General features: G+C 39.9%; 1 protein-coding gene across 1 annotated transcript in view; it reads left to right on the plus strand.

Annotated features, from left to right (window-relative positions):
* plpp3 (phospholipid phosphatase 3) overlaps positions 1–16,154 on the plus strand; it is a 31,796-nt gene extending 15,642 nt beyond the window's left edge. Inside the window, exons 2-5 of the mRNA XM_037674303.1 lie at positions 1,681–1,868; positions 1,959–2,016; positions 7,684–7,860; positions 15,201–16,154. Of these exons, the coding sequence (XP_037530231.1) occupies positions 1,681–1,868; positions 1,959–2,016; positions 7,684–7,860; positions 15,201–15,329 (552 nt within the window). The 3' untranslated portion in view covers positions 15,330–16,154. The remainder of the gene's footprint in view (positions 1–1,680; positions 1,869–1,958; positions 2,017–7,683; positions 7,861–15,200) is intronic.
* Positions 16,155–17,740: the final 1,586 nt, after the last annotated feature.

A 17,740-nucleotide genomic window follows, 5' to 3' on the forward strand; every position in this document is an offset into this window, starting at 1 on the left:
ATATATACCGTACAAAGACATAAAAAGAGGTTGGAAAGAAACAACTATATAAACAAATACTTTTTGTCTACAACTTGCACACTGCTGGTGTGTACACAATATTTTTACAACGATCCTGAGACATTTCCTAAACATGCAGAAAAGACAAAAAATGGAAAATGCAATCAAAGTTGTATCTCTGCAGGAGTCGCTGTAGAAGGAGCAGCTGAAAGACAAAAAGGAAGAAGTTGTGTCTCTGCAGAAAAATGCACCACCATACACTTTAGGGGTCTTGATTGAAAAGTGTGACTTATATTAAGTCCTAATAATGTTTTTTAAGGATTAGCCAGAAACATCTGCCTTAATTTCCAAATATAAACAAAATTGTGTTTTTCTAACACAAACACTTCATCATTCTTTGCAAATGTTCTCCTTCTTATTTAGACTGTTCCCTTTTCAAGTGCTGTCACAGCAAGTCATCCTCCTCCACCTCTTTCTGTCCTGTGCATCCTCTGTCCTCACTCCATCTACTTCCATGTCCTCTCTAACTGCATCCATATATCTTCTCTTTGTGTTTTTCCTGGCAGATGCATTCCCAACATCCTTCTACCAACATACCCACTGTCCCTCCTCTGGACATGTCCAAACCATCTCAGTCTGGCCTCTCTAACTTTATCTCCCAGTTGTTCAACCTGTGTTGTACCTCTGATGATCTCATTCCTAATCTTATCCATCCTTGTCACTCCTAAGGAGAACCTCAACATCTTCAGCTCTGCCACCTCAAGTTTTGTCTCCTGTCTTTTTCACCAGTTCAACTGTCTCCAGATTATACAACATAGCTGGTCACACTACTCACTTGTAAACCTTTTCTTTAACCTCTGCTGCCACCCTTTTGTTACAAATAACTTCTGAAACATTTTTGCATTTACTCAGTACTTGATCCTGCCTGGACTCTCTTCACCTCTTTACTACACTAGCATGTTTCTGGACAGTGGACCCCAAGTACTTGAAGTCCTGCACCTTTGTGACCTCTGCTCCTTAGCCTCACTGTTCCTCCAGCCTCCCTCTAATTCACACACATGTACTCTTACTAGGACTGACTTTCATTCCTCTTCTTTCAAGTGCATACCTCCATCTCCTTACAAGTTTTCTTCCACCTGTTCCCTGTTCTCACCACAACAACGCAAACATCATAGTCCATGGGGATCCCTGCCTGACCTCATCTGTTAGTCGGTCCATCAGAGCAAACAAAAAGGGACTTAGAACTCATCTTTGATATTTTACGGTAATTCATATTTTTTAGCTTGATTGCCATCTTGATGAGGATCCTGACCTTTTGGTCTCAGTTTTTACCTTTATTTAAAGTTAGAATAATTCAAAGCAATTACGTGTATATTTAACCTCCTTTCACATACTCTTATACAAAAGAGGCATCTAAGAACATTCAACATTCAGCAAAGAGTTATGTTCTACTTAAAGAATTTAGCAGCATAGACTTCTCCACAGTATCAACATTTTGGCTACCACCATTATAGATCACAGATACAAAACTAATTTAGTTTTGTGAATCTGTTACCATTAGTTGCACTGCATGGAAATCTAAATCCTGACAGCTGTAGAAACTCTAAAAGGGAGTAGGTTGAGCAAATGATCAGCATGTGCGTTACTTTTTTTGTCTAATCTGTCTGTGTCATTCTACAGATAGGGGTGTTCCTCTTCGGCTGTGCCGTGAGCCAGTCATTTACAGACATCGCCAAGGTGTCAGTGGGTCGCATGAGACCCCACTTCTTAGATGTGTGCAGGCCGAATTTCTCCACCATCAACTGTTCTCTGGGTTACATCACCAACTACACCTGCACTGGTGAGGACAGTGATGTTCAGGAAGCCAGGTTCGTGAAATCAACATACAAATAAGCCATTTTCTATGGGTTAAAAATTTAAATTCAAAACAGTGGATCAAACATAATTTATTTCCACAGGAAATCCTTCTTCTCAGGACACGCCTCCTTTTCCCTGTATACTATGCTCTACCTGGCTGTGAGTAATCATTACTTTCTTCCCCACACTTCCAGTCACACAGACTGACACATGCAGACAATCACAGAGACAATGGCCTTCTGTTTGTAACAGCATTCATGGAAAGAAGGCTGGGCTGTCATTAGATCATTCACTGGTTCAAGGAAGAGCATTGTTTTTGAACTATCTCCTTACTCAGTTTTAGACTCATTTTTAAGCCTTTGAGAGATGAGTGGGTTCACTACATCTGTTTACTTCAGAGCAGCTGTCATGTTCACTTCCTGTTCTCTCCATTTCACTTCTCCTGTTGCAGGTGTTTGGAGGGGCTTAGCTCCCCAGAGACAGGTCATGCTTCAGTTTATTTGCACACACAAACAAGTGCCACCTTACACACTGACCTCCCATCATCTCCTCCTCTTCCCATGATTATACAAGTTTTGAAGTTACTTTGCATTCTATAAAGAAAAGAATGGAAAAATTAGGCGTGTGACTATTTTCACACAACACTGAAGTTGCAGCTGATGTGCAGTAACACTGTTTTGTGTTTGGCTGTCTTGGTTACAGCGTGGTCTTGGTTCTCACAACAGAAAGACAGCTGAGGTTCTGGTGTATTGTGACGTAGGGCCATGCTTAGAGTTTTTTGTGGGCATTTCCCAGCCTTTTGGTGAACCTATAACCACACTCTGGTCAGCGCAAGGAAACAAGCTAAATCAAATGACAGGAGAAAACAGCAGAGGAAACAGAGATGTGCTGCTTCTAGGCCACAGCATGACACTCAGTTCAGAGACTAATGCTCCGGCTGTGGCCAACTCAGGACTGCGGCCAGAAAAAGTTTGTTCAAACAAGAGAATGGAGAGCAGCTGAAGAGGCAGAGCAGTTCTAGAGGATGTTTCAGTACAAAACCAGCCAGAAGCAAAGCCAATAGGAAAGACATTCCTTGTGGAAACAGGAACAGGCTGCAGTTTTTGCTTGTGCCAGCTGAAAACCAGATACATATTATGTTTTCACTCCAACTTTTTAAGTCTTTTTTTTTATAATATAATCTTGTGTTTGTTATGTAATGCAAGGTCAGTCTCAATCAGCTTAAATATTAATAAAAAAAAACTATACAAGTATTTTACATTTAATTATTACAGTACTACATTTTCTCTATGAAAGAAAATGTAAACACTCAGCTTTGCTAACTACTAGTGTCTCCAAAGATCATCAGTCAGGTTAGGTTAGGTTTATTTGTCATATGCAGAATCAACACAAGGTCAATGCAATGAAATGCTCAGTCAGAACGAACCGTCTCAACTCGCCAAAAAAAACCAACAACAACAACAAAACAAGAAATCCCAAGGCATGCAATAAAAATACAAAAGCAAGGTGCCAAAAGTGAAAAAGAAATACATCTGCAGCAGCATGGTCCTATTAGCAGAGTGGTTCTGTTGGCAGTGAAATTTTCTTAGCAACATGGTCCTGTTAGCAGTGTGGTTCTTTTAGAAGCATGATACTATTAGCAGTGTGATTCTGTTGGCAGTGAGGTCCTCTTCACAGTCTGGGAGTCAGCAAAATGTGTTACAAATTGCTCCAAAGCTAAAGTATAATAGTGATATTTTGCCATTTTATTGGCAATAACTCACTGAGTATTTCTCAGGTAACAAGTGAAAACTTATAGATGTTCTTGCTCCCATCCAAGAAACAGGCTAACATTAAACTTCAAAATGTTTCCTCAAAGTCCAGGATTTTCTTCCTCACCTCGAAACTTATAGCTAAGCTAACTGGTTTTGACTTTGTTACAAATCATTTAATATGACCGGGGGAAGTCCATTTTATATAAACCACAGATGTTGCATTCAGCTCAGTAAGAAACACATTATCAAGAAACTTGTTTTGTCCCCAATTAAAAAAACACAACTGTTGTCACAAGTACAGAAGACAGATTTCCCTTGAATCTGCTCTTTTTGCTGAGCAGCATGAAACCAACACACTGAAGCAGTCGCTCTTTCCTCCCCAGTCATCTGCTAATTGGCACACTGCAATTCTGAAGCACCTTATTTCCTGTTGCGCACATCCAGACTCTACTGATGTGGTCTGAGCTGTGCCCTGGTAGCATGGTAACGTTTCGAAATGGCTCACAGATAACATGCACGGACCACTCAGTACAGTGTGCAGAAATATCGCAACCACAGAGATCAGACGTGTGTGCACATTCAACCGTCGCGTGTTATCTTTTATGCGCATGTAACGTTAGTTTCTATAGCAGAAGATGTGGTTTATACTTGAAATATAAGTCTTAACCACAGCCATACTGTTTTTCTCGCAGCCATGATGTGAACACAAAAAAAAAATGGAAATGAATAGCATCTTTAATGACTCTACTTTCTCATTCATTCTCCTTTTGTTGTTTTGTTTGTGTTTTCTGCCATTTATTTTTTGGTCATAGCAGGATAGACAAACTGAGAACATGGATTCCTTTTAGAAACCACCAGACTTTTTGTCGCTCTCGTGCCATGGGAATATGTTGGACTCTTATTTTGTAGTGTTCTATTGTTTCGTTTCTCAGATCTAATTGTTACAGACAAATTTAGAGAGGAAGACTGGGGCTAGAGAAGCCTGAGATGGGTTTAAAAAGGACACTTGAGGTTTTGGTCAGACGGTCTGTTATACTCACAGGCGCTTATCAGGATTTTAGCACCATAGCTTGGCGTGCAGCTTTTGCTGAATCAGCGTTCGACTGGGTTATCTAGGTTTTCTCAGTTCAGATAAGGTTATATCGTAGTCTAGTCTAGCAGATCATGGTAACTCTTTGTTTTGACTAAGATCAAGTCCATTTTATTTAGCTTGTCATTATTGAAGAGTTTTCTTCAAAATGTGAGAGTTCAAAGGGTTTGAAGGACTAACAAAAGTACAGTTCTTGCCCACTATCTGAGAGTGCCACAGTAAAGGAAGGCAGAAGTCCAAACATTCCTACCAGAGAGACCAAGACAAAATGGGATGGGAGGGATCACTTCCTCTACTCCTGTAAGGAGAAGAACAATGATTTAATGCCATGGAGGAAATATGTGAAAGATTTACTTCCACATCTCGAATAACTCATAGCTTCAGATTGTTGGGTGGTGCTGTGGCTGTTTGGAGATGTAGTTAGCTTGGTAGATTATATGACATATAAATATGGAGGTTAGGGCAGAGGTTGAACTCTGCAGACCTTGTGTTTCTGGGTGTGAGACAGGAAGTCAGGGGCATGAGTGGTGCAAAAACACAGGAAGACCAAGGAAACGGGACTGAACTCACCTCTGTGCATGCTAAATCTTTATTATGACCCAAAAGAAGACTTTGGCAGCAATGGGGTGGTTGCATCCCCTTTTTCTCCTGTTTACTCTGATAAGGGTGGAAAGATTAGTCCAAAAAAGTGTCAACATGCTTAAAGATTTGTGTATGTACATATGTGTGCTTCCCTATTACTTAGCTTTTTTTGGTAACTGTGATGTGGAAGCATTAATCAGTCATGTCCTGGACCCAGTCTGTCGAGTCTCATCATGTGTAGAGGATGATGTGGCACTCCGTCAGTCTGACACGTTTTCCTGCTTTGATTTAGTCTAGACCTCTCTCAGACAGTAATAATACACACACAAACACAGCAGGTGCAGGCTTTTGCTCCTAAAAGGGATAGTCCAACTATTTGTAATTGAGATTCTGTGTAACAGTTATGAAGTACTATCTTGCCTGTTGTAAAAAACTCTTTTTACAACGTCAGTTTGAGGAAATACAGTATATTGAATAGATGGACTAACAAGCTAGTCCAACTGCAGCCAAGGTCAATGTGGATTACTCAAACATGTAATCATGGTTTATGCAGAATTTGCTATTTGCAGGAGGTAAGTCCCATACATGTTTTTTTGTTTACACATAATTTCATGAATATTTGGATGCACAAATAGCAGCAACAACAGCAAGATGTAACACTTCTGAGGCAAGATGGGGTCAAATCCATCCAGGAATTTGATTAAATTTATCCCCAAAAGTGTTGCTAGTCATGTAAAAGTTTAAACAACATTTTTTGCGTAGACTACTACTGATATTGAGGAGCTAATATCAATCAAACATTTCTTCACATTATTATTTAAACGGCTGCATATCTATCAGTTTTGCATTACTGTGTAATTTCTGCAGAAAACTGTGTAATATTCCAGCTGGATTTGACCCCCAGCTGCACTGGAAGTGCTACTGCCAACTGCTGTTGCTCCTATTTGAGCTTGGATCAAACCACAGTGTAACTGATATGTAAATAACCATGTCATGTGAAACTGACTACACTATAAAGGTTTGTAGAATAGTCAACAAAGTCCATGCTCAATAATCCAGGTATACAATCCAGCAATTTTCAGTCAGGTCATCTGGACAGTTTCTTTTTTTCTTTTTTCGGTTTCTCTTTTTTCAACACAAAAAAAAAGGAACTGTCCAGAGGACCTGACTGAAAGTTATTGGTTTTTAGAATAGTTTTATCATGAACTGCCATGGACCTGTTGAGATTAGACCTGTTTAAAAATGACAGTAATCCCCTTTGAACTTGGCTGCATTCAAACTAGCTCATTAGTCTTGTCGGGAGTAAACTCTGTTTGTCCAGGAAAGATATTACCGTATTTTTTACTGTATAAGTCGCAATTTTTTTGCATAATTTGCATGCCCTGTGACTTATAGGCCGAAGCAACGTATTTATGGATTTTTTTCACATATTTATAAACCAGTTTTTGGCTGAGATATGACCGTTTTCATTCGTTCTGACTGAAAAAATTAAACGCTACCATTTTCAGTCATGAGATGGCACTCGAATAGTAAGGCATGTCGTTGTATCATGTAATAGGTAAAAGTGGCTATTAATGACACAATCGGCTTGCCATAGGCTGCCACTGTCGGCTGCCTGAAGCAACCAAATCAGCTTCATTTCGCTGCGCCGCCCCGGCGAAATGCAGTTGATTTGACCGCCATAGTGCATTTATTAAGTAAAAGTTCAACTGAGACACACTTTTACTATAATGTCAAGCTAACAAATAATTGTTTTTAGGTGGTTATCTTGTTAAATTTCGAAGAAATGGACACCGAGTTGCCCTCTGCGCGTTCATGTTTCCGCGTATCGGCTTTTGAAAATGCAGCTGATTTGATTGTCAAAATGCATTTATTAAGCAAAAGTTAGACTGAGACACACCTTTACTGTAATTTCAAACAAACAAATAATTGTTTTTAAGTGGTAATCTTGTTAAATTCTTGTTGAAGTCCTCCCGTGCACGCTCCCGCAGCCGCCATTTGGCAGCCCATCGATTTTTGACTCAACACCGGCCCACATTTCCGAGTCGTCAGTGGTGACATGTAACAAATGCGACGCGTCAGTGGTGACGCATAATAGATGCGACGTATACAGCGAAGCGACATATTTATGGATTTTTCCACTTTATCAGACATATTTGAACTGATGCGACTTATAGGGCGGTGCGACGTGTACAGCAGAAAGTACGGTACAGCTTCATAGCATTTACACAAATGCTACTGTTAAATGGCTATAACACCACCTTCAGTTTAACTATGTGTAAATGTGAAATGGGTCTGGGAGTTTACCTGTATAAAATGTAGTTTTCATTGGTTTTGAGTTTTATGAACATTTATACAACTGAGCATACTGAATACTGTTTTTCCCATTTTTGTGTACAGTTTTACATCCAGTCCAGGTTTACTTGGCATGGCGCTCGTCTCCTCCGCCCGCTGCTCCAGTTCACCTTGTTGATGATGGCCTTCTACACCGGCTTGTCCCGGGTCTCCGACCACAAGCATCACCCGACCGACGTCCTGGCAGGTTTCGTGCAGGGAGCCCTGGTGGCCTACTGCATAGTGAGTCTGCATGTGACACACAAATGAATCAAAGCCTATTTAGAACATATTCAGGATTAGGTAACCTTATCTCTAACTGTTCCCTGTTGTGTTTAAATGAAAATGAGAAATACATTAGGCAGTGGAGTGAAGATAGTATTATAATGAGTAACACATTGCTGGGAGCCAGGCCCTCGCTCACAAGTGTGTGTTTCTATGTGTCTGATGTAAGAGCACATTCTGCAACTTTCCTCACTACTTTTCAATGCAGTGGTTTCCAGATAGTATTCGTAACCCTCGTCATTATGCTAAGCTTACATGGAGCCAAGAAAAATTGAATACGGGTCAAGAGAATAAGAGGGGGAGTAAAAAAGTAAAAGTACCTTTTTTATTTGGTAGCTTTACTCTTTTAGAAAACCCAAGTACCACTTATCTTTACACTGGACCTAAATCATGAATGTGGAAAGACTTAGATTCATAAAATTATGCAAGGCTTTAGTTGTGGCGCCTGGGCAGAGCACTTGGCTCCCCCCACACAGAATCACTCACAGCATGATGGCGTCCTCGAACGGCTTGATTGTGAAAGGATTTGTGAGCAGAAATCTGAGCACAACAAAAGTCTCCAACTCCCAAAAAAATCAGGACTTCTCCAGCTGGGTGTAACTCCTGGACAACATCAGCCTTGACAAGTAAGAAAATTGTGTTTTCAGAAAAACAAGGAGTGTGTGAGCCTGACCTCCGAAGAGGCAGATCTGGCAGGAAGAGGGATGGGTGGGAAGTGACAGGAGAGAGAAGCCTTGTCTACATCTTGGCTCTGGATGAGTGTGGGTTGAACCCAACTGAGCTATTCCACAACTTTCCTGCATGCAGAGAGACAGTTTAATGCACACATTATTCATATCCACATACACTCACCCCCCCCCCCCCCCCCCCCCCACACACACACACACACACTGTCAAACCCCTGCCGATCAAAGCAATGAGGTTAGTTTTTACAATCCTTGACGTCCCATCTGATTTACCCAGTCTTTGTAGAAACACACATCTGTGAGTACTTTAGCTTGGCTGCTTTGGCCTCTTGGTGAGCGGCAGAGCAGAAAAGACCTGACAGGAGGTGAGTGGAGGCATAACAGAGGAGCTGTAAAACCTGCACAGCTTAGAAGTGCCAGCCCAAAGTACTAAGGTGTGGACATCTTTAAATCTTCAGGTGCCAGCTGCACGCGTTTTATCAATTTGTTTTTAACCAAAGAAGAAAAGATCAAGCTCACACTTCAGGGTGTTCATATATGCAATCCAAAGTATTATTGTTCTAAAGTTTTGGATGTTGTAGGAGTTTTGTACCTTGCTAGAAGTGAATTTTAGATGGCAATCTGATCAAAATGATTTAATGGTCTAGTCAGAACTTGTACACATTTGTAAAAAGAGTTGTTCTCATTGACAGTACACACGTTTGGCACAGTGATGTGCGGTGAGGTTTGTCATGACAGGTGAGGCACTGACTGTCCTGGAATCGGATGCTCACATATATGAACCCAAAATATAAGCTTATATTTCAATTTAGCCTTTTTGTTCTTCCTCTCTAATACCTTCTGCTTCAACTGAAAGTCTAGTTTAGAAAAATCCTTTAGTTTTGAGATATGCTCTTCCGTTTTGTCTAAACAAATTTAAATGAGTACCATTTTGCAACACCCCCGCCCCTCTGTGTAATAGAAGAACGCACAGCGACTGCACCTGCTTCATTGTCCCTATGGGGCAGAACTGCCCCCTATAGGTGAGGCACAGTACTTTCTGCCTCACCCTGTGTGTTTGCAGCGTGCATTTATGGCCGATTAGAAAGAAGAAATATATCACACATTCATTCATTATATTAGACAGTCTGTAGAACATCAGCATGTGCAACACATGTGTAATCAAACGTATATTGGCGATTTAAAGAGCGACAGCAATGGGCATTCGCCAACCACCTACTTTATTTAATGTATATAGCACAGCGCCACCAGAGGTGAGCCACAGCACTACACTGCCATACCCAGCATTGTTTGAACAGGCAATGCATAAATTCTGTGATTTTGGCCATTGATGTGTTGAAATAATTCAGAAAACAGTTTTATAGAACAGTCAAGTTGTCCAATATATTTCTTTTATCATTGTTAGTATTTTACTTGTCATGATGACAGGTGTTGCACGGTCTCCCCTGCCTCCCCTGACTGCACGTCACTGGTTTGACATACAAAAATTCAAATTTTTAACAAAAAATCTGGACCTAGCCTCATCCCATTTCAAACTCTAACTTTATGTTGTCTGCTGACTAATATCTCTCGTCTCCCCCAGTTACTGCATTTGTATGCAGTGACACAGTACACCAGGGTTTTTAGCTAGTCTCTTACAAATATACTGCCGCTTTAAATCCCTACCGTCTTTTCTTGTTATTTCTGATTTATGTCACCTGAGTTTGATACATGAGGGATTTTTTTAGGAAAACATAGAAAAAATGGGTGTTTTGAGTCATAGTTTCCAGACTGAGACCCAAACAATTGGAGGAACTACAACAGGAAGTTCCCTGTCTGTCTTACCTGGCACTTCCCGTTAAATTCAGAGTCCAACTTTATTTTTTCCGAAAGTAAAAATAAAAAGTAAATAAATTATGAAGCATATATTAATTTTAACACGTGGTTATTTTTTAAATTTCTGTTGATTTACTATAAGGCATGTGGCACACGTTTTTAAATAAATGGGCTAGTTTGTTGCCAATTTTGGAAATAAATTTACACCTAAATCCTCTGACGTGCACTGGTGTGAAGGCACTCACTGAATGGTTCCTAGTTGTTAATAATGCTATTGACATAACTACTAGACAATCAGTGGCTTGGTAGAACACTCTGAAACTGTAACCAGCAAAACATAGGAAGTCACTTACTTGGAAAATTGACTAGTAATGATATAGTGAAGACAGTATGATTTGTGGGGGTGTACGGTCTCCATGGGGTATTAATATTAGGATGATTATGGTAAATTCATTCAGTCATCAAGAAGCCACTCATCCTGCACCACACCGTGCCAGCTTGTAGTCTGTTCCCAACCATGCTGTTCATTAGAATGAATGAATTGTGCGTTAAACCAGGCCACCTCGCCACAATGTTGGTTAGTTGCTTTTGCGCATCACATATATAACACATTTATTGAATGAAAATGCTTCCCGTTAACATAAACTTATTGTTCCTGCGATGGTGCCTTTCTAGCAATTTGTGTGCAGCCGCTAGCTCTGATTACTTTTGGAAAACCAGTTGTCGCTGCAAATTACACTTTAAAGTTGGCCTGTTCAACTGCAATGAATAGGAATTTGATGTACCTGGTTGACAAACGGATAACTCCATCCCACACAGCTGACATGGCTCGGATCAGGGTTGACTGGCACAGTCCTGCTTGGTCTTCCAGCTCCCTCTGAAATGCCCCTGTTACTAAGAACACCATTGTGGTCAGCAGTTGTATGTATACGGACAGCGCATGGCTCCTCGCTGTATCACGCTCCAAGACCAGCTGCAGCTCCAAGCACTGTTCCAAAAGAATTGCCCTTGGAAGCCTAAAACAGCTGATGAGCCAGTCATCATCAATGCTCTCTGTCTCTACACAGTCTCTGCATATTACACCATTAGCTATTTCCTAAGGCTAAACCCATTGTTGTTAAAGATATTTTCTGCACCACTTCACCATATGCTCTTATATCTATCATCTAATTGCGTACATGTGGATGTATTAATTGTTCATCATGTGTGTTTGGTGTGTCCAATAATAGATTTCACATCATTAACAGTATCACCTCTAATTGTAGATAATGGACCAATAACCATAGAAACATGTGTTACATCAGCCATGAAGTTGGCGTGCGGCTGCAGTCATTTTCACAGTCATTTCATTCTTGATACATCTGAAGTTTTGCATGAAAACGGGCGTATGCTACATTTATGTGTGTAAGCACCCTTTGTACCTGAGGCTCCTGGTGTATAGGTGGGTTTTATATGAACGTGAAATCCCCAAAGTCAATGCATTCACTTCCTTTGTGACACCTATTCATGCATTTAATGGTTTAGTAAAGGTGCAAGACAAGAATACGTCAAGTTGCCTTACCCGACACAATGGAACTGCAGGCTTTGTTTGTGTGTATGTCACAGGCAGGAAGTGGTTTGGTCACGATAGCCCCCTTTGCCATGGCAGTTCAAGAGCGATAGGCTGGTGTTTGAGTGACTCTGCAACAAGGTCTTCTGCAATTAGATATTGGTGTGAAACAAGCATAAAGGCTGGCATGACTCAGAGATATGACTTCATATCCTTTCCATTCTCCTTATCTTATCGTAATATGCTGCATAAGACACGTCATGCAAACAAATTGGTGTATAAACAAAGAGCCTATTTAGGAGCATGACAGGAGTTGTGCCTACATATCTTTTTCTAACGGTCACTGTGTGGCCATTAAATGTCAAACTCTCATAGAAGAGAATGGTCTGTGTGTTGAGGTTACTTTTCAAAGTCAGATGCTTGTTCTCTATCTAGCCATCCATCCACTATCTTTATCTGTTTTTTCCTTTTTGGGTTGCAGTGGTCTGGTCACTGGTGCCCATGTCCAGCCGTCACTGTCCAAGAGGCAGGGGACACCCTGGGCAGGTCTCCAGTCCATCACAGGGACACAAACAAGACAAACAACTATTCACTCTCTCACTCACACCTAGGGACAATTTAGAGTTACAAGTCAGCCTAACATGCATGTTTTTGGTCTTTGGGAGGAAACCAGAATACCCAGAGAAAACTCACCCATGCACGGAGAGAACTTACAAATTCCACCCATAAAGGTCCCGGGCCAGGATTTGAACCAGCGACCTTCTTGCTGAGAGGCAACAGCTCTACCCAAAAAAATTAAAATAATGAATATAAAAATTAATTTATGGTGACGTATTGGGCAGCATGATGGTGGATTGGTTAGCACTGTTTCTTTGCAGCAATAAGGACCTGGGTTCGATCCCTGGTTGGACCTGGGGTCTTTCTGTATGGAGTTTGCATGTTCTCCTCGCGTTTGTATGGGTTTTCTCAGGGTACTCTGGTTACCTCCCACAGTCCAAAAACCTTCATGTTAGACTGCCTTCAGGCCTTGCTAAAGAGCTCTATGATCTAAATGGGATTTGTCTTGTTAAAAAAAGTTAAGTAAATAAATAAATAACATTTGCAGCAAATGAAATGCTAGCTTGTTTTTTAGGAGGCGTTTCTAACATGGGAGTACCATGTATACCCCATTTGCACTGAAATTAAATCCTGTTTTCAATTTGACTTTATTAAATGATCTGTTAATTAAAGTTAACTCAGCTGAAAAATCATAAAAAGACAAAATTATTGGATCTCAGGAATATTTCCCTCAAATATGTTTAAAGAGGGCTTTTGGTTTAACTTTATTCTAACTCACAGATGTACAAATCACAAAACAAGAATTAAACTTTGAATCACTGTTTGATCACTGTTTGATTGTTCCTATCTCTTCAAATGAGGATTGCCAACGTTTTCTTTCTTATTTTATAGACAAATTCAGTAAGGTGAGAAATAACAATGATCACTAATCATCACTTAAATCACTAAAATAAAATCTGTATACAAGAAACAAACCCACATATCAAAAATGAGTGCAAATACATCGAATGATGAAGAAAAATATGGAATTTTAAATATAAATGTTTTTGTAGGACCTGGTTCATCAGATTTAATTCAGTTTATTTATATAGTGCCAAGTCACAACAGAAGTCGTCTCAGGGCACTGAACAGAAAATAAGATAGCAGAAACATTCATATTTAAAAACAATAATTTAACATTATTTATCTGAGGAGCAGACTGCTTTGAGTTTAACTCATCGCAGAACTCTCACTCTTAATGGTGAACTAAAGTTCATTAAAAGTTCATTAGTAGGATTTTGGATTCTGGACGTGCCTCCAGAAACCATCCTGAAATGCAGTGCAAATCAGACTGATCTGAGCAGGGCTGAGCAGAGTTGGGGCTAAATAGGAGCAGTGCAAAAGTGGCAGTAATGCATCCTATGGAGTCTTGATTTCCTATAGGAGCTGGCTGTCTTCACAGCATTTCATGTTGAATGGCAGCTTTTACTCCCACACCTCCCTGGCACAAATTCGTAAGCTCACTCTTGACTACGGAAGGAAAAGTTCCTGCATCTGTCAATTAAAAGTCTGTGTGTGCATTTGAATATGTTTGTGTGTGTTAATCTCTAGCTGAAGGCATTGTTTCTCACAAAGCACCCCAGGTCCCATTAAGATATAGGAATTCAATAATAAAACAGAGAGTAGTTTTCATGGTTCTTCTTCTTGTTCATTCCTGCCCATTTTCCTGTTTGACGTTTTGGCATTGTGATTTCAAAAATAGATTTTTTTTCCCCTTTCTATTTCTTAGATCATCAGAAGTGTGTGCCCAGTAGACTGACCTCATTCTCTTAAGAAAAGGTCATCCTTGTTTCAGAAGAACATTGGCTATGGTTGCCACAATCTGATATATTAGGGTGAGCTGTACTTTGCTCACTTCCCTCAGCCAGATTACTCATTGTTGCTAGTTTGGGTTCACTCAAAATTGGAAAAAGAAGGGTGTTTCTCTTCATGGCATCAAGATGTATCATCACTTTTAACAAAACATTACAATTTAGACCTTCAGGGATTGTTGAAACCCATCTAATTTGTCAGAAGTGTCAAGCATTTCCTTTGGGACACATTTTGTCAACACCTTTTACAAAACGCTTTCAACCCAAGCTTGTGAAGCATTATTTTCCCAGTAATATAATCTAAGTTTTATATTTGAGATGGGCATTTTTAGCAAAAATACTTGTAAGTCATTGTTAATTAATCAAAAATATTTCAAATATTCAAGCTGAGCTCATCCGCGACCATAGTGTCCACTTTGGTTGGGGGAATGCCACTTGGCAGGTGCTAATGTGAAAAAAAAATTAAATACAAAAGATGGCTGTGACGACCACAATAATTCCTTAAATATGCCATTTTAATTAGACTTCAAATATATCAAAACCATCTACCTTTCTTATTGCATATCACGTAGTACTACTCAAAGAATACACTTTAATTTTCTAAAACTGACACAAATTATGATCATAGCAATAATCTTCCAAATCAGTCACTTTAAATAGCTTGATAAACGTCTTGCTTGCTTTATATAAATTAAAACATCTTTTACTTAAAATTAAACTAAAATTATTAAACTTTACAGGTTGGAGCTGATTTACAGTAATTTGAAAACTGCAAGTAGTGATCAATTGTTTTGCTATAAACGCTTTTTTTGTGTGGTCTTCTATTTTTTTGTGCACCAGGTGTTCTTTGTGTCCGACCTGTTCAAGCCCAGGGTGAAGCTGGCCACGCCTCCGCCTTCTCCGATCAAAAAGGAGCTGCTCCCTTCATCCGACATCATCGAGAGGAACAATCACCACAACATGGCGTAAGGGAGGCCACACCTCCTTCCTGTGACTGAGCAATCTATCATAGCATGGCTCACCTCCTTCCCCACCCCATCGGACAGTAGAATGTAGCGACAAGAGACTGTAGCTGCTTCTTAAATGGCATCCTCCTCCTTACAGTGCCCAGAGAGGCATTTTTGCAGACTAGGGTGTCAGATTTGAGATTTGCACAGCAGAGTCCACTTTTACAATCCTGACGTATTATTTGCTAATAACTACTAATCAACATTTGAGCCCATCTGTTTGAGCACAAGCAGCAAACGAATTAGGGAGCCGTAAGACAAATTACTGAAGAAACTAATGACTTGGCAGGCCGAGCTAGAGGTGTAGAGGTTTGACCGAAGTGGAAGTGCAAAAATGAGAAACACTCATGTAGAAAATCTAATAGGACATCACTAAGACAAACCCCTGCCTGAGGGGAGCGAATGCTTCTCTTATCTCTCTGTGGCCTTGGATTGCTGCAGGACAACTTCCTTAGCCGAGGGAAGGATTTCACTGCAGTAGTTAGCATAAAACATTAGCTAGATGAAAAAAAAAACCATGTAACTAACTTATAGAGCACTGTTTTTAACTTTGTTGTCCTATCACCACTCGCTGCCTGGGATGTTTGACTGAAAATAAATCTTGACATTTCTGACAACACAAAATAGAGACATGAAGGAGAACAGTGCAATAAAAGCCCTCACCTTGGGTCTATTTTAGAAATCAGATCCTGTTTGGCCTTTAGGACACAATTCAAACCCTGCAGCCTTACTGACTCCAGATCAGTATGTCAACTTTTTGGAAGGAGACTTTCAGTGCAGCCTAAGTCCGGGATGTTGCAGTTCTTGAGGTTAGGGGGTGGGGTAGGGGTGGGTTGGGTTGCCATCTTTAGAAAAAACAGAGGAGGCAGACCTCCCAGCCTCCCAGCACCTGTACCATAGGTGTGGCTGTGCCACACCCCTAACAGAAACTGGAGCCATCGTTCTGTTCCTCAGCCAGGAATCAGAATGAAAGGTGTGGTCTGTCTCTGTGGTAATGACTTACAGCTAAGCTGGCACATTTTTCAGGATGATTTGGGCTCTTTCTGCTGGCACAGAGGGGCTCTCACCCACCGAATTACTCATTGGCAACGGATGTTTGTCTCTCAATGTGTGCGTGTGCGTGCGTGCTTGTATGTGTGTAAACAATTTGTGTGTTCAATTTTATGTTTGCATGTGCAGCAGCTTTGTGCCCTGCGAACAGATCCTGTATGTTTTAAATCAAACACACACACACTATCAGTTGTGCCAAGTGTGTGTGTGTTTGACTGTGTGTGTCCTTGTATGTCACTGTGGCAGAGCAGGTGAACGTTTTAAAAACTGTGGATTTTTTTTTATTATTATATTTTCTAAGGAGCATCATTTAGCCTTGTATGTTTACCGGCTGCCCTGTATAATCACTAACAGCCAAACATTACAGAGATCTGTTTTCTCCGCAGCCTTCTCAGATATTCTCATTCAACAACACACAACCTTGTTGCACGTCTTTTTGACCGTATAGTCCGTCCTATCATTTCACAAAACCGTTTTCACTTTCCTTTTTACTATAAATATATAAATAATGTATAAATCACTAAAACATAACTCTGTAAAATACTGTTTCTTAACATGTTTTGATGTTATCCACTATTATCACAGACCTGTGTTCTTTACAAAATGCTGCTTAAAAAGCATAGATTGACAGATTTTTTTTGTATCTCAATGAACTATTGTAGATTTTTATAGTTTTAATTTTTAAAATGCATTTAAAGAAGTACAACCTCAATTGTATGAAAGTCAATATTAGTATTTTTGTATTGTCTCATTTTTGTACAAAAATAAATGATAGTTATGCTGTTTTTTCATGCTAAATGTAATTAACTCCATTATATGTGCTTTGGAATAAAAAGCTCATTACAAACACAAGTTCAGAAAATGTTTGTGTGTGTGCACATGGTTGTGTGTGCCTTTGCCTGTTTCTCATGAATGACAGAAAAAGCTTTAATGAAACTTTCAGAAGTTCAGTTTTTGTTTAAAAAAAAATCTGGATTAAATATGACCTGGATGAGTGAGAATATTCACACTGCACATCTGCAACTACAGTAATTCACTTTTCGAGTCAACCCTGTTCAAGATAGCCACCACAGCCAGCTGACCATAGTAAACACACAAATGGCTGTAAATCAAATCAATTTTTCAATGATTGAGCTTGTGGTGTAGCATTATCTCCAACACATATTTCAAGGCCAATAATAGCAGATTTAATTGAAACTGAAACAAATGATTGGATGCACATTTATAGTCTACTGTTTTAATTTTTGTTGTCAACCAAATTGAAGAAAGCCATCAAAGCTAATCAACATTAACCCATACAAAATGGCTATTTTATATACAGTA

This window comes from Nematolebias whitei, chromosome 3, assembly GCF_014905685.2.
Source record: "Nematolebias whitei isolate Nwh7 chromosome 3, NemWhi1, whole genome shotgun sequence".
In the NCBI taxonomy this organism is placed as follows: Eukaryota; Metazoa; Chordata; class Actinopteri; order Cyprinodontiformes; family Rivulidae; genus Nematolebias; species Nematolebias whitei.